The sequence below is a fragment of the Nelumbo nucifera genome, chromosome 1, assembly GCF_055504915.1.
Source record: "Nelumbo nucifera cultivar China Antique chromosome 1, China Antique-T2T, whole genome shotgun sequence".
Lineage (NCBI taxonomy): Eukaryota > Viridiplantae > Streptophyta > Magnoliopsida > Proteales > Nelumbonaceae > Nelumbo > Nelumbo nucifera.
In genome coordinates, this window is record NC_142649.1 from 161627734 (window position 1) to 161649168 (window position 21435).

Sequence of the window (21435 nt, forward strand, 5' to 3'; positions counted from 1 at the left end):
CGACAGAGCCTCCTTGAGCTCCTTAATCTCCATCATCACCTTGTGAAGCTCTACTTCCATCTGATCCATGCGAGAGTCCATGGTCGTTGCTCTGGTGCTTGGCATCGACCTCGCTTTGATACCAGATGGTTGTTGAGGAACCACCCTCCAGAACAGAAATGAAGAAGAAGAAGAGAATAGAAGACTTAAATCTGATTTTCCATACCTCTCCTATACAAGCACTCGCTCTTATATAATTATCGTAATCAAATCATTTCAGTTATGCTTTTGGGTCTGCACTAACTAACTCCTGTTGATGTGGCTGGCATGGCCTCCTGCTAAACACCAGCTGTCCTGTAGCTTTCTGACGTGGGGTCTCAGCTGCGATATCCTCTGGGCCTGGCCCGAGGGGCTGTCAAATAGGGAGTCTGACTATGAGGTTCAATAAGGCAAGATTTGGATCAAAGAGGCATTTCTCCAAATGCCACTTCAGAGCTGGTTCATGATGGTCTTTGGGATCTTGTGTTGATAGGTATTTTGGGAGGAATGCTAATGTTAGGGAAGAGAATCAGGGAGCAGAAACAAAAGTACCTGATTCATGTTATAAAATGCTTTTACAGGTTAAAAAGTGGTTTGTGTCAGTGATTGAAAAGGTGCATGTAGGCACACAGGTGAGGTGCATTGCAAGGCTTCTGCCTTGCCTAGGCCCAGGCACAGCCACTTTAGAAAGATGTGTGCCTGGTGTGCCTTGTGCCTCAGCCCAGGCATGCTTTTGTTAAATTTGGCAAGTGAGCGAGCCAGAGCTCCAACTCCAAGAACCCCCTATTTTCTCATATTCTTCATTTCATTCTTCATTTTTTAAAAGATAAGGAACTGAAAGTAAATTAATAAACTAATTCTTTTAAGTAGGGATTAAGAATTTAAGACCCTGGCATGGACTTATTTGGCCTTGCCTCAAGGGACTTGGTGAAAGATGTCTTATAGAATTAGAGTAATGCAATTGGGAAAGAAACAAAGCTTAAAAGCTTCATGGGCTTAAATTGTTGAGTTCTTGAATATGTTTTATATGTTATGTTTAGTTTTATTTTTAGATTTTCACTTTTTATATGCCTTATGCGTTATGTTTATGCATTTTAATTTGAGCTAATAGGCTTTTTAAAACATTTAGATTAAAATTTAAGTATGTATTTTTTTAAATTAATATTATTTTTAATATTTTCATTCTATGATCCTTTTTTTGCAATTTTTCAGTTTTTTTTTTGCATATTTTTATGCTTTTTTGTTTGATTTTTTTTTTTTAAATTGTGCCTTGCTTCAAAAAGGTGCACACCTCTCGTTGCACTTGGGCACAAAAGGTCCCTTGTTCTTTTAAAACACTGGTTTGTGTGGAACTGAACCATGTAAAATGTCAAAAAGGTTGAGAGGAAGAGTATTAGAAATACTGTCTTTTAGAAGGTAGTAAAGAAAGTTCAGTTTTTTTTCCTCGTATTATGTATTATATTACGGGGGGGATCAAGGGGTGGGGACAGAGCAGGGTGCACGTGAAGTCCACCAACCTTACCATGGAGATCCTGCACTATGCGGGTTTGATCCCACACCTTCTTAACTGGATCATCACGAAAAGAAAGTTCAGTTAATGTTCCTCTTGTGATACCCCTTTGTAGTTGAAGAGGAAGTAGAGATTGATAATGGGGGATAGAATAAGGAATAACATTTTGTTGATTACGGGATGAAGGCACATCATTAGAAAATTCTTGATTTAGTCGGAGGTGGCTTGTCACTTAAACTGTTTTATTGGCCTCATCAGCCTTCCACATGGCTGAAATGGGTAGGCTTGTCCAGGAAAGAAGTCCCTCTGACTTGATTGTTATGCTTTTTCTTTTTTTTTCTTTTTTTTTTTTTTCTCTAACAAGGCATATCATGAAATTACAGTTTTTGATGGATAATGGTTGTCAGGCTGTTGCTGCTTCATTTTTCTTACGGGATCCTTAAAGACAGTATCTGAGTACAGGTTGCACGTCAAGTCAAGAAAAGAAGTGCGTGAATGGTCAATGGGTTTTACCGAAAGCAGAGCTGCAGAAGCAGGATTACAACTACATGTAGTAAAATACATTTTACCCTTCTGTTGGCTACAAGTTATTTTTTCTTGAATTTTTAAGCGATTAATTTCTCCGATATAAACATTAACCATTATTAAGCTATATATTAAAAGGATACCAACTATGGTCGAGGTTTCAAGTGTCTCAATATGTATTGGGCTTTGAGGTTATGGATACATGATGCGGGTGTGTTTTTATCTGTATTCTTTTTAGAGAGGAAAGCCCGCAGGAAAATTATCATTTCCGGTTAGTTAGTACAGCTGATGCAAGAATAGTTTGTAGAAAAGACAGTACAGAAATCCTGTAGAACAATTAGTGATGGATAAACCACGATGTGCCACTGCATGAGCTGCAGCGTTGTCCTGTCATGGAACATAACCGAGATAACAGAAACGCGTTGAATCAAACTTTTGCAGGCTGCCACAAGTGAATGCACCATGGTGGTTGGAGTAATAGAATCTGCCAACAGAAGGTGCACTATAAACTGAGCATCCCTTCTCGGATGAAGTTAGAAAGTTGTAATTGAGATGCAAATTGAAGATCCTTATTAAGATTTCAATTGGGTGTAACGAGAATTCCGTCTGCTTCGAGGGAGTCAAGTCCCTCCAAAGAGATAACTCTCAAAGTCTCTCAATTAACAAAAGATAATTCTCATGATAATTTAATTAAGAAGAAAATTACAACTTAAATAGACTCTTACTAAGTACTTACCCACTTTACAACTAGCTCTAAAGATTTAGCCTCACCCACAAGCCACGTGTCTCAATTAACTTTGGCTGTTGAGACAGTTTATGGGCTGGGCACGTTCTGGGCAGTTCACCTATTCATGCCCATGCTTTGGTTTTTAGTCAAAATAAATTAAGATGTAATTACTAATTTATCCATTCTGGTAACGTGGCATTTCCAGAAATCCTCTCAACAGCATAGGCTGTTGGCCCCCAACAGCTAAAGTTTTTCCAATTCAATGCAGCCACTCTCTCCATAAAATGGATTAAATTGGATGCATTACATGGACCGAGTCAACACAAATATTTAACTACCACCCCTTTATTTTCTCTCCCATGACCACTACTAACATGGAACCGGATCCAGCAGGCACAAGCATAACATAGGAAGCACATTCAGTGAGCACTTTATAAATATTCTAACAATTGTTAAAAATTGTCTTTAATCTTTTTCAAGGATAGGTTAGGGGTATTTCAAGGGACAGGTGTCAAAAAAATTTGAAAGTGCTTATTTAACATGATTACAATGACATGCTTACTTGATCTGAACTCTACTAACACCAACCTCTCTAATTACTTTGGCCCCATGGACCCACCAATGATCCCACTTATTAGACACATAGCAACGCTCGTAAAAAAATTGTAGCTTCCATCCGTAGTGATGGCCCTACCATATATAAAATACCCATCTCATACATGGTGGGTCCTAGTCTCATGGTTAGATGTGCGGTGTTAGATCTTATTGATAGGGTGTTGGAATGTGTTTTGTTGACAGGAGATCCCATCTGATTATGAGTTGATATCTGCCAACAAAACATGTTCAAACCCTCTACCAATATGATCTCACACCGCACATCTCATACAGAATTGGTATCTACTCTTCATACAGCACGCCTCACACCGACCTCACAAACACATCCCACCATGCATTGGGAGCATCTTCCATAAATAATAATACATAAGTGCGAGAGATGTTCCCAATACATGGTGGGATGTGCCTGTGAGGTCAGTGTAATGTGCGCTGTAAGGAGCAGATTGGGTCTGTCATACATGGGTTAGAATGTGTTTTACTTGCATGGGATCAAATGGAGTATCATTAAAGAATGTACTATTGCGGACAAGCCAATACTCACACCGTCCTCACAACCCTTACAGCTTTGCATTGGGAATATCTCCCTATGAATGATTCAGTCTCTTAAGAAGCAGTACTGGACCGTCTAGTAGCCTAAATATTAGAGCCCATGATATGGGTGGAATGACTGACAAATTTAAGAATTCGGATTAGCTAAACGCTTTAGCTGTTCAGCGGGCTGTGGAACCAATGATGAAATTCCATGCCAGTAATAAATTCATGGGCCCCACTGTAAAAGATGCGGTTCCATATATTTAAATACTGGTGTGGAACCTTATCATTGGTTCCATAGCCTGTTGAACAGTTAAAGTGTTCAGCTAAACCTTGCTCCAAATTTATTCCACCCATATCCACAATACTAGTCAATACTCTTACAATATCAGTTTTTATTGGGTTTGTTTCCTTCAATATAGACCGATACCATAAGCTTCGATTTTTTTATTAGTTTCTCATATTTCCTCATAAATTTCTATAGAATCTATGCCAACTGTATTAATCCATTCAAAAATATTGACTTTATCAGGCCGATATGCATTCTTTGATGAATCCAGATTCAAATTCATTTAGTAGCCTAAATACCTTATTAATTTCTCTCTCTCTCTCTCTCTCTATATCTATCTATCTATCTATAATCATTATGCTACAAAAAAGCTTAGGAGAACAAATCTACCACTAAAACATGCCTCAATTACTTGTCATGATGATGTGAATTCTACATTTTAATTTACATTTTTTCTTAGTTCATGCTTATTGACAAATTTTAAACAATAGCTAAATATCAATGATAATTAGATTGGTTTTCTAAGAATTAACATGTTAATTGTGCTGTGCAGTGAGTGTCATAATCCGTTCTTATAAACTATAAAAATGTGTTTATATACTTTTATAAGCATCTAAAACCTGAATTTAATGTTATTAATGTATATTTTGCAACTTATTTTAGTTTTCCTACCATATCCATGTGTATCTGGTTTCTATAAAAAAAGCATGCTTTTCAAAATTTATATGAAGTGTGAACTATGAGGACACTTGGGAAATGCCAAAAAATGAAGAAGTAAAAATATGCATGTATATCTTAATTCTTGGGAAACCAATATTATTTTTGTTAATATTCATAAATACAAATTATAATGATAATTTATTTTAAAAGTGACAAATGCACTAAGAGAAAAATGATTAAAATTTAAAAAGAGTGAAATTGTAAATAGGTATACTGTAGTGACATATTTGTTCCCTTTCAACTTGAAAGCCTAGGTCTGAATCTTTTAACTTACTGAAGTTTGAATTTGAATCTATGTTAATGAGGGAGTGAACATATTAAAGACTACAGGTAGAAGGCCCAGAACTTCATACCGCACCTGTTGGCGGGTGCTCTTGTAAATTATCGGTTTTACTAATAAGGGGTAATGTTATAATTATCATGTACTAATATGTTAAGTATAAATCCTAATGTCTTAACACTCTTACCAAAAAAAAGTATAAATCCTAATGAAAAGACTACAGCCAGATTTTTTTTTGCCAGCTGTCATTCGATTTCTGTTCTTTTCTACTCTTCTTCCTCTTTTATCCTGATAATTATTATTAATTATTCATTGCTCAAAGCTTACAACTAGAGTTATTCTTTATGTTGAAATTCAAAATTATTTAATACTTAGAATATTTTCTGACTGACTTTCAGAATTATTTTCATGAATATGGAGTTATTCAGCAAATCTATTCATACACTCCTCTCTACAAAATGGGGTGGATGAACAAAATTAGCTTTATAATCTACTGTAGATTGCAAAATGCTTGCTCATACAGATTAGGATTTTCAGATGGTTGTAAAGTGATGCAGTTCTTACATCGTATTATCCTATATTCATACATTCCTACACCAGTTCTCAGTAGTTGCCCGCCTTTGCTTTGTTTCCCTTTCCTACATACCATTACAACATTTAGCTGTTCAGAAAAATCGAACCATGTGTTATCAATTGCCTTTTCCTTGGATATTTAGTGTTCAAAAGGGATTAAGCGTTGCAGTCCTGAATTGAATAGGTCTTTCTCATATTGAAAATCACACTAACATCTCAAATTTTAGTTAATTAAAACTATCATGATACCTCGTAAATTCAACAGCTAGCGTGCCAAATACTCATGGGTTTCAACCACTATTTTACTTTACATTTCATTACGATACAAATATACTGGTTGATAGCATTGGTACATAGAACAACACCTAGGTTACCTCCCGTTGCTGATCCCTCCTCTTCCTCTGATGTTTATAAGTAGTATTCTAGTGTGTTGAAACAATAACATAATTGTGCATCGCTCCATATAGCATACCATTTACTTTATTACATGTTTAAATAATCATGACTAACCATCATACCGATCCTACTGAAGAAAACAGCATGACGAGACAAACTTTAGGCCATATTTTAATGTATCGAACATTTTCTCATAGAAAATACGTAACATACAACTTTGTTTTCTATAAGTCTTACAAATTCACTATACACCATTCATCTAGAATATTGTATGTGACCTAGCTGAACTGAGCTGAACTGACGGGTGAAACCCATAACATGATAAAGCACTCCAACATGTATAGTGTATGGTGCATTTGTAAATTATACAAGAAAAACAAAATGTATACTTGAAATTTTTCTTCCCAAAAATCATACTGAACTTGTGGCCGGAGTGGTTACTCCCAGCGGCTAACAAAATAAAACTAAATTTTGATGGAAGTTCCATGGGAAATATGCAGGTGGCTGGTATTGGAGGAGTATTTAGGGATTGCACCGATAAGTGTTGGGTATCTCAGGACCTCTGGGGCTGGGAGATTCACTAAAGGCTGAGCTAATGGCATTACTACAAGGGTTAAGAATTGCTAAACTATCAAGATTTCAGCCTTTGGAAGTAGATGGAGATTCAAAGCTAATAATTTATTGGGCCAGAAGTAAAGCAGCTTGTGCCATGGATATATATATATTCTTGACAGAGTAGCCGGCCAGAGATAAGCGGAAGGGGAGAGAAGAGAAGAGAAGAGAGAAGGTTTGCAATGTAACAGTACTGGCGGCGCCAGTGTTTATTTTACTATATATAGGGTGATAGAAATAATAAGGGAAAAGACCCTTGTGCCCCTGAGTACAATAACAGACATAACAGAAATAAAAAAATGAAATAAAAAATACTTTAATTAGCCAAACAGGCCCTAACATCTGCAACTAAGTTATTTTAACATTATTCCAACACTCCCCCTCAAGATGTCAATCATGCCCAACTTGTCACACAAATCTTTGTGCCGCACATGATGAAGACCTTTGGTGAAGATATCTGCAAGTTGCTCTTCTGAGCTGACATATGGTGTGCACACTTCTCCACTTTCAAGTTTCTCTCTGATAAAATTCTTGTCCACTTCAATGTGTTTCGTCCTATCATGCAGAACTGGATTAGCAGCAATATTGATGGTAGCTTTATTGTCACAGTAGAGTGATGTAGGATTGCTTACTGCGAAACCCAGTTCACCTAACAAATTTCTTATCCACATGATTTCCGCAACCCCATGCGCCATCGCTCTATACTCTGCTTCAACACTGGATCTAGCCACCACACTTTGTTTTTTGCTTCTCCATGTGACAAGGTTTCCTCCTACAAAGGCACAATAACCACTGGTAGACTTTCGGTCATTGACTGCTCATGCCCAATCTGCATCAGTATATACTTCCACTTTTAAGTGATTGTGTTTCTGCAACAACAAACCAGCTCCAGGAAACTTCTTGAGATATCTCAAGATCCTCTCTGTAGCCTCAAAGTGAGTTGTCCTCGGGTTGTGCATGAATTGACTTAAGGACACCCACTGCATAGGCAATATTAGGCCTGGTCATAGACAAATACAAAAGTCTCCCCACGAGTCTCTGGAACATCTTTACGTCTTTCAAAAACTCTCCCTAACTGTCTCCCAGATGGTGATTAGGTTCAATAGGTGAATCAGATGGTTTTACCCCCAACTTGCCTGTATCTTCTAGTAGATCTAGTACATACTTCCATTGGGAAATAATGATGCCCTTGTGAGAGCGGGCAACTTCAATTCCAAGAAAGTATCGTAAGGGGCCTAGATCCTTCACCTCAAATTTAGTGGCTAAGAATTTTTTTAGTCTCTGGATTTCAGCCTCCTAATCTCCTGTGATCACTATGCCATCCACATACACAATAAGAGCTGCAATTTTACCTTCACCTCTTTTTACAAACAGGGTATGATCTGACTGGCATTGTTTGAATCCCATCTGTTGGACTGCTAAATGGAACTTACTAAACCAAGCCCAAGGTGATTGTTTCAACCCATATAGGGACTTTTTTAACCTGCACACCTTTTGTTCACTGCCTTTGGCACAGAACCCTGGGGGTTGGGTCATGTACACCTCCTCTTCCAAGTCACCATTCAAGAAGGTATTCTTGATGTCCAATTGGTGAAGATCCCAGTCAAGATTTGCTGCCAAGGAAAGGAGAATCCGGATAGAGTTCATCTTTGCTACTGGAGCAAAAGTCTCTGCATAGTCCACTCCATATACCTGTGTGAAGCCTCTTGCTACCAGTCTAGCCTTGTACCTTTCAACAGTTCCATCAGCTTTGTGTTTCACTGTGAACACCCATTTGCACCCCACTGGTTCCTTCCCCTCAGGAAAATCTACCAACTCCCACATACCATTTTTGTGTAAGGCATCAATTTCTTCCTGTATTGCATTTGTCCATTCAGGTTTGGAAAAGCTTCTGCCACGGTCTTAAGGATGGGGACACTCCACAGAAGAGAGAAAGGCACGATACGAAGGTGAAACATGCTCATAGAACACAAAGTTAGAGATAGGATGATTAGTGGTACAGGATCTAACACCCTTTCTCTTAGCAATAGGAATATTAAGATCATTGGGGCCAGGTGAATCAACATTTAAAGGAGCAATGGGAGCAAGTGTACCTGGCTGATGAGACGGATCTGCCTTGGGTGAATCTGATGATGTTGGTTGCATACTGTCTGGATCCACGGCTCTTGAACTCTGCTGGCTCTTATGGCGACGATGAAAAACCCGGAACGGAGGAGGATCGGGTAAAGGAGGTAGTTGAATCTGAGTCATTGCCTGTTTCTCCTCAACCCTACTCTCCCCCTGAGGAGAAACCGAGAAGAACAGTTGACTCTCAAAGAATGAGACACAAATGGAAACATAGTACTTGCGGGCAATGGGATCATAGCAACGATACCCCTTTTGAGATGAAGGGTAACCAAGAAAAACATAAGGAATAGCCTGAGGGTCAAGTTTACCACGAGTAGGTGACAGGTTGTGGACAAAACAACGACACCCAAAAACACGCATCAGAATGGTGGACAGCGGGGTTGTAGGGAACAAGAGCTGATGTAGGGCCTTATACTCTAGTAGCCGAGAGGGCATGCGATTGATGATATATGTCGCACACAATACTGCATCGATCCAGAACTGTTTTGGCACATTCATATGAATCAACAAGCCACGAGCAACTTCGAGAAGGTGACGGTTTTTTCGTTCAGCCACACCATTTCGTTCCCCTTCCGCAGTAGGGTTGATCGATCTGCTCTCTTTTAATCAGCATTCCCGCTCTGATACCATCTTGACAGAGTAGCCGGCCAGAGATAAGCGGAAGGGGAGAGAAGAGAAGAGAAAAAGAAGTGAAGAGAAGAGAGGAGAGAAGAGAGAAGGTTTGCAATGTAACAGTACTGGCGGCACCAGTGTTTATTTTACTATATATAGGGCGACAGAAATAACAAGGGAAAAGACCCTTGTGCCCCTGAGTACAATAACAGACATAACAGAAATAAAAAAAAAACACTTTAATTATCCAAACAGGCCCTAACATCTGCAACTAAGTTATTTTAACATTATTCCAACATATATATATATATATATATATATATATATATATATATATATATATATATTATGAAGTCAGTGCATAATTATAGAAAATTAAAAAAAATAGAGTAAATTTCTTAAACTACCCTTATGATTTAGCTAATGACTAACTATACCCTTATTGTTTGAAAATTGACTAACGGTTACCCCTATTGTTTTTGACAATTGACTAATACTTCCATTACCGTTAGCATCCGTTATCATTCCATCAAAACCCATATACAGATGAGACTACATGATGTTTAAAAATCTTTTAAAACCCAATATTACCCCCTCCCTTGACCCAAATTCATTTTCAAGAGAACCGAAAGCACTATTCATCGTCCCTTTCAATTCTCAGCACAAGGGTGGCGAACAAGCATTGACCCTCTCCACCTCCGACCAGGTCCCTTCCCCAATCTCTCTCTCCTCTTCCCTTCCCTCTCTCTTTCCCCCTTTTCTTCTCTTTCTCCTTATTTCTCATCTTCTCCTTCCTCCATCTTCATCTCTATTCATCGTCTTCTTGATGGTGAATAGAGAACTACCACGAACGAAACCTATTGGTAGATCGGAGTTATACAGTTCGACAATCAGGGTACAAAAACTCGATATGCCAACAATGAGTCCTCATGAGCAATGGCCATGAGAGCCAAGTGACACATGTCTGATTTAAGTACAAAAACAACATTGAGAAAAAATCTACCCCCATCTCCCCACATCTCCACCTTGTTAGAGGACCAAACCAAAGAATTAAAGAGATTGCTACATCCTAAATTGCTTTGCCTACAAAGAGTGATCTTTGCTTCTCATCTGCAAACAGGAGTTGAGCAAAGGGACCTGCAATGTACCTGTAGTTGATTTACTGAGTGGGGACTCGTATAGTGATAGCCAAGATGGTTGATTTACTGAGACGAGATCAGATTGTCGTCTCAGCATAGCTGATGGAAGACTCGATCAATGGTTTGAACGATGGAGCTCTGGATGGAGCAAAGCTCTAGGTTTCATGCTTGTTGTCTTCTGGGTTGAGGGGATGATTTGGTTTGCTAGGTTGCCACAACTGGGGATATAAAGGCAGATTTTGGATGGGGAAACCGAAGAAGGTAGAGTTTGCATCGACAAAACAGGAGCCATATTTATATCAGAAAGCTACAACGGAGATGGTGGGGCTGAAATCACTTTGACGCTCGGAGGACCCAAGATGGATTCGTAATTGAACAGTATGCGATTATGTCACGTTCCCTACGTGTGCCCCTCTGAAGCAGAATATTTACTGTTACAGGTCGTTAGAAGGCAATCCTATCTGTTGCGATTACCATCATTTGGTTGTTATGAGGCTGTTTCGATTGCTGACGTGGCAAGGCTTGTATGAACTCATTCTCTGTTATAAAGGGAGGCCAAATGGAATAAGAAAGCAAGCTATTATTACCTACATTTGTCTATTTTTTTTTCTTCCTCTAGAGTCTCCCCTTCGAGCGGTGTCATCACCATATTTCGGGGTAACCCTAGCCTGTCTTCTCGACAACGAGAAGAGATTCGTGACATCTTGGTATTAGAGCTAGCAGTAGCTCGGGATGATCAGATGGCCGACGTGGATGAACGTCTCAGCAGGCTAGAGAGGATGCAGGAGATCATGTAACGCACCCAGGAGGCCATTCTCAAGCAATTGGCGGAGATCACCGAACAACTGAATTTCTCGGGCTTCCATGCCGATTCCCTGAGGACTCTAACGCTCGAGGGATGGGTGCCCAGCTAGGGAGACAAGGAGAAGGATCATCTCAGACCGGAAGTAGAGTGAGGGGACACCAGAAGTTTTGGAAGGTTGACTTGCCAAAATTTAGTGGAACCGACTTAAAAGGACTGGAGACAGAGGCAGAGATCTCTCTGCATGCCATCAACGGTATAGACAGTCCCCAGACTATGTGGATTCAAGGGATGATCAGTTCCTACCCAATCATTGTGCTCGTGGACAACGGTTCGTCTTACAATTTTCTAGATTCCAGGGTGGCACACAAGGTTCAAGTCGCAGTTTTGGAGAACCCAATTTTCAGTGACTGTTGCCAGTGGAGAAAAGCTCACCGGGAGAGGTAAGTGTGAGGGAATCAATATTAAGTCTCAAGGCATTCTGCTACAGGCCAATTTTTACTTACTTGACCTCCTCGGGTTTGATGCCATATTGGGGGCTCAGTGGTTGCAGACATTGGGGGATGTCACTTGGAATTTCTCCAAGTTGACGATGAGCTTCCTTGACAAAGGTGAACTGAGAGTGTTGCTAGGGTTACAGAAGAAAGAACCAGAGGTGGTGGATGAGAAGAGAGTTCGGAGGTAACTGAATAGAGCTTGCTCAGTGTACCTTGTGCAGCTCAACCCGAGGAAGGCAAACCCAGTTCCAATCTATGAACAGCCCTCCCTAGTACAACTGTTGGAAGAGTATGCTGATGTATTTAAAGAGTCGACTGGGTTACCCTCACACCGCCCAGTCAACTATGCTATCCCGCTAATCAAAGGAGCCCAATGCGTTTGACAGAAGCCTTATCGGCACCCACACTTCATGAAGGGAGAAATTGAGAAGGTTATCTAAGAACTTCTAACCAAAGGTATGATCTGACCCAGTCATAGCCCGTTTGCTTCCCCGGTTCTATTAATCAAGAAGGAGGAGGGTTGGAGGTTATGTATGGACTACAGAAAAATCAATGACCTTATGGTCAAGTATAAATACCCCATGCCTATCATAGATGATCTGTTAGATGAATTATATGGAGCCACCATTTTCTCGAAACTAGACCTTAGGTCCGACTATCACTAGGTGTGGGTCAAAGAAGAAGACATACACAAAGCAGCTTTTAGGACTCATCAAGGACATTATGAGTTCTTAGTGATGCTGTTTGGCCTCACTAATGCCCCCTCAACCTTTCCGGCCTTGATGAATGAGGTATTTCAAGACCTTTTAAGGCAGACAGTGCTAGTTTTTTTAGATGACATCCTTGTTTATAGTAGAAGTGCAGAGGAGCATGGGAATCACCTTCTAGAAGTACTTAAACGCCTAAGATGCCACCAGCTGTATGCTAAGAAAGCAAGTGCAGATTTGGGTAAGCACAGGTGGACTATCTAGGACATGTAATAACACAACAACGGATAGCGGTTGACCCCGCTAAGGTGAGCTGCGTCCAGGATTGGCCTACCCCCCGAACCATATCAAAACTAAGAGGATTTCTGGGCTTAACTGGGTATTCCCATAAATTCATACAAAATTACGATAAGCTGGCCAAACCACTCACAAATCTGTTAAAGAAGGGAGCCTGGGGGTGGAATTCAAAAGCGGATCAAGAATTTCAAGAACTGAAATTGAGGATCACTTCAGCCCGTGTTAGTTCTCTGGATTTCACGAGACCCTTCACCTTGGAGTGTGATGCTAGCGAAAATGGGATAGGGGCAGTTCTGTCACAAGAAGGGAGACCCATTGCTAATTTCAGCAAGAGTCTCAGTGCCCGGAATTTGGGGCGGCCAATATATGACAAAGAATTGATTGCGGTGGTTGCGGCCATACAAAAGTGGAGGCAGTATTTGTTAGGACAGAAGTTTGTGGTCTGAAAAGACCTCCAAAGCCTGAAGTACTTGATGAACCAGAAGGTAAACACTCTCTTCCTACAGAAATTATTGAGTCAAATTATGGGGTTGGATTTTGAAATACATTACCAGAAAGGGAGAGAGAACTCAGCTGCAGATTCTCTATCCCGATTCTCTTCAGAATTGGACTCAGTATCCAGACCAGTTCTGGATTGGCTTGATATGCTCCGAGCAGAGTACCGAGAAGATCCCCAGTTAGTAGAATGGGTCAAGAAGATTCAACAGGAAGGGGAGAAAAATAAATACGAGGTAAGGGATGGACTGATATGGCGACAAGGAAGATTAGTGATTGGGGAACAATCCCCATTGAGAAGCCAGTTATTTGAAGAACTCCACTCTTCCCCTACTGGGGGACATGAAGGCTATCAAAAAACCATGAGGCGTATCCGACAGGTCTGTTATTGGAAGGGGTATAAAAAACATGTAAAAGAATGGATTAGGCAGTGCCAGGTATGCTAGAGAAACAAGGGAGAGAACATGCCAATTCCGGGGCTGCTACAACCTTTACCAGTATCAGTGAGGAATTGGACAGAAATCTCCATGGACTTCATCGTAGGGCTGCCCCCATCCGAACGGAAGACGATCATCATGGTGGTGGTAGACCGCCTATTCAAGTATAGTCATTTCCTTCCTCTGCACCACCCCTACACAACACAAGAGGTGGCCCGAATTTTTCTCTCTGAAGTTTTTAAACTCCATGGGATGCCGACCATAATCATCAGTGATAGGGACCCGGTGTTCACAGGGCTCTTTTGGCAAGAACTATTCCAGTTGCAAGGAACTAACTCAATATGAGTTCCTCTTACCATCCACAAACGGATGGCCAGACTGAAATTGTCAACAAAATGATCGAGACTTTGTTAGACAGTTTTGTATGCCCTTAGCTTCAATTTGATTTGATGTACTTTTGATAAATAAATAAAGTGCATGTTTGATTCATGTTGTTTGGTATGATTCTGTGCAAGACCCTAAAACTGGACACTTAATGAGACTCGTGTTAGTTTTAAATGTTCATAGGCATTGGATAAGTCTGGGGAGATTTATCCAGCCAAGGCTGATACTAGTGTGCTGCCAAGTGTTGGGATGGCTTGTCTCGGCCACCAGGGTAAGACCCAAGGCACATGCAATATGGGATTACTCGAATCCTTGAATCGGACCAGATTTTCAGTATTGCCCTGGACCTTAGAAACAGATGGGCAAAACTAGAAAGTTACACCTGACCCCTAGATTCGATTATGGTACTTCACTAGGTGTCGGATCGGGCTGTCTTTGATATGCCAATCAGTGAGATCCTTAGCGGGGGTCAAAACCTGGGCATATTGGGGTAGTCTGAGAATTCATTTGAGTGGGTGATCATAGTGACAGGATCAGCCCCTTTGTCGGACAAAGGTAATGATTGGGAATGCACTCTCTTTGATGGAAACCAAACTGTCAGTAGTTGATTTCAATCGTTGGAATTTTTTTTTGCAAAATATATATATATATATATATATATATATATATATATGGTTTCAAAATGTTTGCAAATGGTTTTAATTCCTGGGATCCATGTGAGTGGAGAGTGCAACACTGTTCCTTGCAGCCGAGGGAGAGGTCCTCCCTTGTCGGGTAGTGCTTGATCATTATGGGCTGAGAGGTTAAGTGTAAGGCCATTTAGGATAATACCTAATGAGCTAATCTTGCACCTGCCTACAGTCCCTGGGTTTTTATAAGATGGCTTGGCCCAAGGACCACTTAATCTAAGTGTTGGGCCCAGAGGGTCCATGTGATGGGCTCAGGGGTTCATTGAGCTTCTCAGTGAATTTGGCTAGGCCTTGTAATAAAGGCTGGGCCCAACCCATGTGGATGGTGTGTAGATCAATGCTTGGGTCCCACACCATACAAAGAAGCCCAACTGGGCAGCAGATTGGAAACTAATTGAGCACTGATTATTTAATGGGCCAAAAGCCCATTTCGAACTGGGCTGATATGATCACCCACTTAAGGGGCGAATCTGAGATTAAGGTTAGCAAAAGGATTGGACCTTTAACCTAATCCACTCTAGGAGACCAAATTCAAATCAGATTTGAATATGGTAATCTCCTGATAAGATCAGGAGTAAGCTAACCTAATTTGAGATAGGATTAAGATCATCCCCTATCCAGATGTTGATTTGGATTGGGATAACTCCTAATTAGGAGATTTCTTAATCAAAAAGAAAAGAGGAGAAACCCTAAGAGAGAAACAACATAATTTGAACCTAGGGTTTTTGGCAAGAAAGTTTGCTGCGAATTGAGATAGGTTCTCATACATTCTCCAGAGAGAAGAGAAGCATTATTCGTCATCTTCATCTCAGGAATTCTTCTCCAGCCGCCACCATTCTCTGAAAAGATTGGATCTTTGAAGGAGAGAAATCAAGAAATCAGTTCTTGATATCAGTTTAGCAGAAAGAACTGAAAAGATTTGGTGCTCAAAGTTTCAGAGGATTCTTGCGAAGGACTCAGTGTGTAGGACACACTCTACTGGTTTCATTCCACATATTGTTGTGTCATCTTCAGCAGGAGTGGATCTTGGTGTCCTCTTTGGGCGTGAACACCAACTTTAGGAGATACTGCTTCTCTGGATCAAGTATAATTTTTCCCTTGTCTTTTAGTTCAGATCTGGTTCGATTATGGTTCAAGTTGGACCCTTGAATATTGCATTCTAAATTTAGGGAATATGATTCCCAGTTGGAAGAAGGTAGGAAATTTTTGAAATTCGCCTACCCATTCCGCAACCCTTTTGGCATCCATACAATGGAACCTACCATTCTTTCAGACTTACCTTAGGTGTTTTGCGGGTGAGCGGCCTCAACACTGGGCCCGTTGGTTGCCTTTGGCGGAATGGTGCTACAATACTTCACACTATTCCTCCACCAACACCACCCCCTATGAAGTAGTGTATGGACAGCCGCCACCGACCCTCCTCACCTATGTGCCTGGCACTACTCGCGTCTAGGTGGTGGAAGAAGAGCTAAAACAGATGGACCATGCTCTTCGTATTCTCAGGGAGAATCTCAGCCGAGCACAAAATAGGATGAAACGATACGCAGATCGAAAGAGGTCCAAAAGAAGCTTCCGGGTAGGGGATTGGGTGTACCTCCGGCTGCAACCATATAGACAGATGACAGTGGTTGTTCGATGCTCCAGAAACTTGTCGCACGCTACTACGGACTGTTCTAGATCCTGGCCCGAATTGGGGAGGTTGCCTACAAACTTGCCTTGCCCGATAACTGTAAGATCCACCCGGTTGTGCATGTCTCATGGTTAAAACCGCTTGTTGGGGACCCGACCCGAATCTAGACGACCCTACCGCCCACAGCGCCCGACGGGTCTCTTCTTCCTTACCCAAAGAAAATAATGGATAGAAGGATGGTTCGGCGAGGTAACCAAGTTGCCACGGAAGTGCTAGCCCATTGGGAAGGTTTGCCGCAGGCGGACGCTACTTGGGAGCTCTATGACCATCTCCGTCAGTGCTTCCCGGATGTTCGACTCGAGGACGAGTCGATGATCAAGGAGGGGAGAGTGTCACGTTCCCTACGTGTGCCCCTCTGAAGCAGAATATTTACTGTTACAGGTCATTAGAAGGCAATCCTGTCTGTTGCGATTACCATCATTTGATTGTTATGATGTTGTTTCGAATGCTGACATGGCAAGGCTTGTATGAACTCATTCTCTGTTATAAAGGGAGGCCAAATGGAATAAGAAAGCAAGCTATCCCGGCCGGCAGTTCCTCCAGATTTTGACATGCTCAAAGATCCAGAATTTTGATATTGGGAGCTTGCCAATTGAAGCTGGAAGCTTCGTTATTCCGTAAACGCCCTGAAGACTCAAATAACTCAAATGCTTCATAGATCCAAAATCTTTCAGAAAAACTTCATCCTCCACCTCAATGTGATGCTTCAACCATCTCTGCCATTTACCCAGTTGAAGAACAACCAACTTCCTCATCATTGATAACTCATCACTCTTGCCATCATTTTTGAAATCAAGATACTGTGCATTCACATTAAATAGTGTCTACAGGTCCTCGTGATAGAAATTTTGTAGATTTGGAGATTCTATATTGATTGTTACCAAGCATGCTCGGTGAGAGAATTCATCTACGCCATTTTCAGATCGGGAAAATTTAGCGGGAGATATGGGATTACTGTTCAAATTGATGTTAAAGAATCTCAATTCTTTAATGACAGAAATCACCATATGTTGAATCCAAGGGTGCATTCTACACCACTTTGCAGCTTTACATCCTCTCTCGTAGACGGGCTCGATCAAGCCAACACTCATCAGATTATGAAAGCATTCATTTCCCATCTCCTCGGTGGTATGGTTTGCGGTGGAAGTTACGAATCCCTCACGCTTGCGCAGTATGCAATTGAAGAAGTTTTCAATCACCACTTCCATCCATGGACCAATTGTTTTCATCGTTTGTCTTGCTCTAACTCACTCACAACTCTGGATTCTGTGTTAATCGCTGCAACCCAATATGACCCTATAGGGTTTAACTTGAACCAACCTGACCCAACCCGTAGCATTTCCATTATATTTTTAATAGCTTTGAAGATCTAAAAAGAATACGTTGTATATATGCAGGGTATCATGACCCACGGGGTGGGTCATCCAAAGACCAAATCCAACCCGAGCCCAACTCGAGTCAAAGAAGTGCAACCCTACCCTGATCCCACCAGGTCGGGCCAAATAGGGTTTACCATTTCATCCGATCCATTGACATCCCTAGATCCCACCCAGCTTCATTAATTAATTAACCATTATTTTACTACATTGATGTTTAATCTTTTTTTCGCAAGGTGCCAACTGGTTAGTTGATAACCCCATGGAACATGGTGCCAAATGGATAGTTGATAGGTCTCTGGCTGATTGTAGCAGACATGGGACCGAATCCCGCCTCTAGAGGTTTTTTGAACAAGCTAAAATAGTTGAATCAACTTATCAAATTATTTAACCCGTACCAAAATGTTCTCTATCCTATTTGAATTTTACCAAAAAGTATTTCAAATAAAATATCGAGAAGCGAATTTCAAAACTTTTAATCTAGCCAAATTTAGTGATGCTTGAACAAGGGTGTATATGCCCCTTTCGAGACTCGTGTTAGCATATTAACAACACAAATTCCTTATCTAAAAATCCAAAAACAAAGAAAATGATGACAAATATCAAATTTATGATATTTAAAAGAATGGCATACAAACCTCTGAGGTATAATCAATTTTATAATAAGAAAATCTCTTATTCATTTTCTTTAAAGACTCAATATAAAGGTTTGAAAAGCTTGAGCTCTAATGAATTTGAGAGTGCTCTACGATCCAAGAGTTGAAATTTTTTCCTAAATCGATGCTTGTAGATCTTATTGAAGTTGCACCTTAGAGATCTTTGTAAAGCAAAGCCAAGTCCGTTAGGAGATAAGATTTCCTCTTTATCTTTAGAACTAAGGTTAGACTAATCATCTTGAATAGGATTTACTCCTTATTTAGTTTTCTTTCTAAATAACTCTTTGGGGGCGGTTTTTTTTTTTTTTTTGGATTTTCAGAGGGGGGAAAGTTGATCAATAAGATTTTGATTCCAATTGACCAAGAAACCTATGTTCTTTTTTCAAATTTATGTAAGGATTGGAGAGTTTATTTTCCTGGGTATATTTCCTAGGTGGGTAAATAAATTTTCCATCTGGAGGAAAGTCACTAACACTTGAATGGGATGAATATGCCCCTTTTAATAATGATTTTTTATGGCTAAAATGGTCATTGCCTTATTTACCCAGGAAATAAAAGAACATGGGTAAATGCACTTACCGAGTAAGTCTTTCCTAGGAAACACTTACCTAGGTAAGTAACTTACCGAAAAGCGAACAAGGCCTATATGTATGAAGTTTAGATACCCTTTTAGTGCATCTACTTGAGTCCATTGATTTTGAACTTTATTCTTTTGGCCCTGTTTTTGGTAAGTTACTTACCTGGGTAAGTTTTCCCTAGGAAACACTTACCCGGGTAAGAACATTTACTCATGTTCTTTTATCTTTCATGTAAATAAGGCAATGACCATTTTAGACATAAAAATCTATTATTAAAAGGGGTATTTTTGTCCCATTCAAGTGTTGGCAATTTCCCCCCTAGGTGGAAAAGTTATTTATCCACCTCCTAAGTGGGTAAGTGATACTCAAAAAAATAAATCTAAAAAAAGAACATGGGATTTTTGGTCAATGGGAACCAAAATCCCATTGACCAATTTTCCCCCTTCTCAAAATCTAAAAAAAGAACGCTCCCTTTGTAGAATTGGACATGAACAAAACCCACCTAATTTCGACTTGAATTATTTATAAATTTGGGATCTCACCTTGAATTTTAACATCTGGCCTATTTGCAATATTGACACATTGTACAAAATTTTTGATGCCTACAAATGCCGCCTTGAGGTTTATCCATGTACATGACATATGAATGTATAAGAAATGGACAAGGCTCGGTAAATTTACAAGAGCAGATTCCAGAATCACCTGTATTAAGTTAAGTAACAAAGCAGTTATTTGTATTTTGCATAGAAGTTTTGATTGTAACAAGTCACTTAACTGATGTATACACAGCAAAATTTTTCTCAGAAGTGAGAAATTCCTAACAACTAGCACACTTGCTGCTATTCCATAACCACAAGTATGACAACATGTTGAGGTGTTCGTAGTTACATTGCATTGAACAGAGCTTTAGTAATGCTTTGTTCATTATGTATATGCTTTCATCGTGTATAAAAGGAACAATGATTGATTATTTGAGAGAATGTGTTACAGGTTCAAAACTCATGTCGAGTCTTTGAAGTTACCACTTGTAACAAGTCGCCTGACTCTACTTGTACAGCAGACTTGTTCACATGTTCATGGACCGGGGATTTCACATAGTTTCAAGCTCTCTTCATGATAGGCCCATTCAAATTTTCGCAAAAGTTTAACCCTGAGTCTGGCCATGAACAGGTCTAGTACCATGCAAACTCTTAGGCACTCAAGATCAATGAACTTGTTTCAAAACTAGAGTCAGGGGATGCACCCATAGCAAGGACTTGAGCCAATATCATTTGTGATCACAAATCTATATTTCTAATTCGATGTGCATATATAGACCATGTATTTGTCAAGAATGCTTGCGTTATCTCTCTCATGGGAGTTGCCTGCCATTCCTTTATTTGCATATGTAAAAGAAAGCTTGCAATACCCATAAAACAATTGAGGGGGCGCTCTTTTTTTGGATTTTGAGAAGGAGGAAAGTTAGTCAATGGGATTTTGATTCCCATTGACCAAGAAACCCATGTTCTTTTTTCAAATTTATGTAGGGACCAGGGAAAGTTTATTTTCCTGGGTATATCTCCCAAGTGGGTAAATAATTTTCCCACCTGGAAGAAAGTCACTAACACTTGAATGGGATAAATGTCCCTTTTAATAATGAATTTTTATGGCTAAAATGGCCATTGCCTTCTTTACCTAGAAAATAAAATAAAAACATGGGTAAATGCACTTACCCGATTAAGTGCATTTACCTGGGTAAATAACTTACCCAGGTAAAAGTCTTCTTTCCATTTTTTTTATCCTTTCTAATTTTTTTAATTACTTGGGATTGTTCTTATATTTTTTTATGATGGGCTGGAATTTTCTATCAAAATAATATACCTTAAAACACATAGAAATGCAATAAAACAATTCTCACCCAACAATATACTTACCTGCAATCTAAATTCTAATAATACCTTTGTATAAACCGAATGCTAGTATACATTTCCAAGTTGTGGCCGATCATCAAAGGAGATCTTAATCACCAAATGCTATCGGACTTAGAGTGGACCAAGAAGTAGGACCACTGAAGCCAAATATTGACACATAAAAAGGTCTTTTTGTTTGTTCAATTCTTAAAAATGTTGGCTTGGTTAAAGTTGACACATAAGAAGTAGGACCACTAACTGTTA

At 40.0% G+C, this 21435-nt stretch overlaps 1 protein-coding gene across 3 annotated transcripts in view; it reads left to right on the forward strand.

The window, feature by feature from the left end:
• The window catches only part of LOC104610065 (ATP-dependent RNA helicase has1-like), a 44481-nt gene extending 42227 nt beyond the window's left edge, over positions 1 to 2254 (forward strand). For all 3 annotated transcript variants that reach the window (XM_088895003.1, XM_088895004.1, XM_088895002.1), the window contains exon 5: positions 1936 to 2254. In XM_088895003.1, coding sequence (XP_088751129.1) covers positions 1936 to 2129 — 194 coding nt within the window. In that variant the 3' untranslated portion in view covers positions 2130 to 2254. The remainder of the gene's footprint in view (positions 1 to 1935) is intronic.
• Positions 2255 to 21435: the final 19181 nt, after the last annotated feature.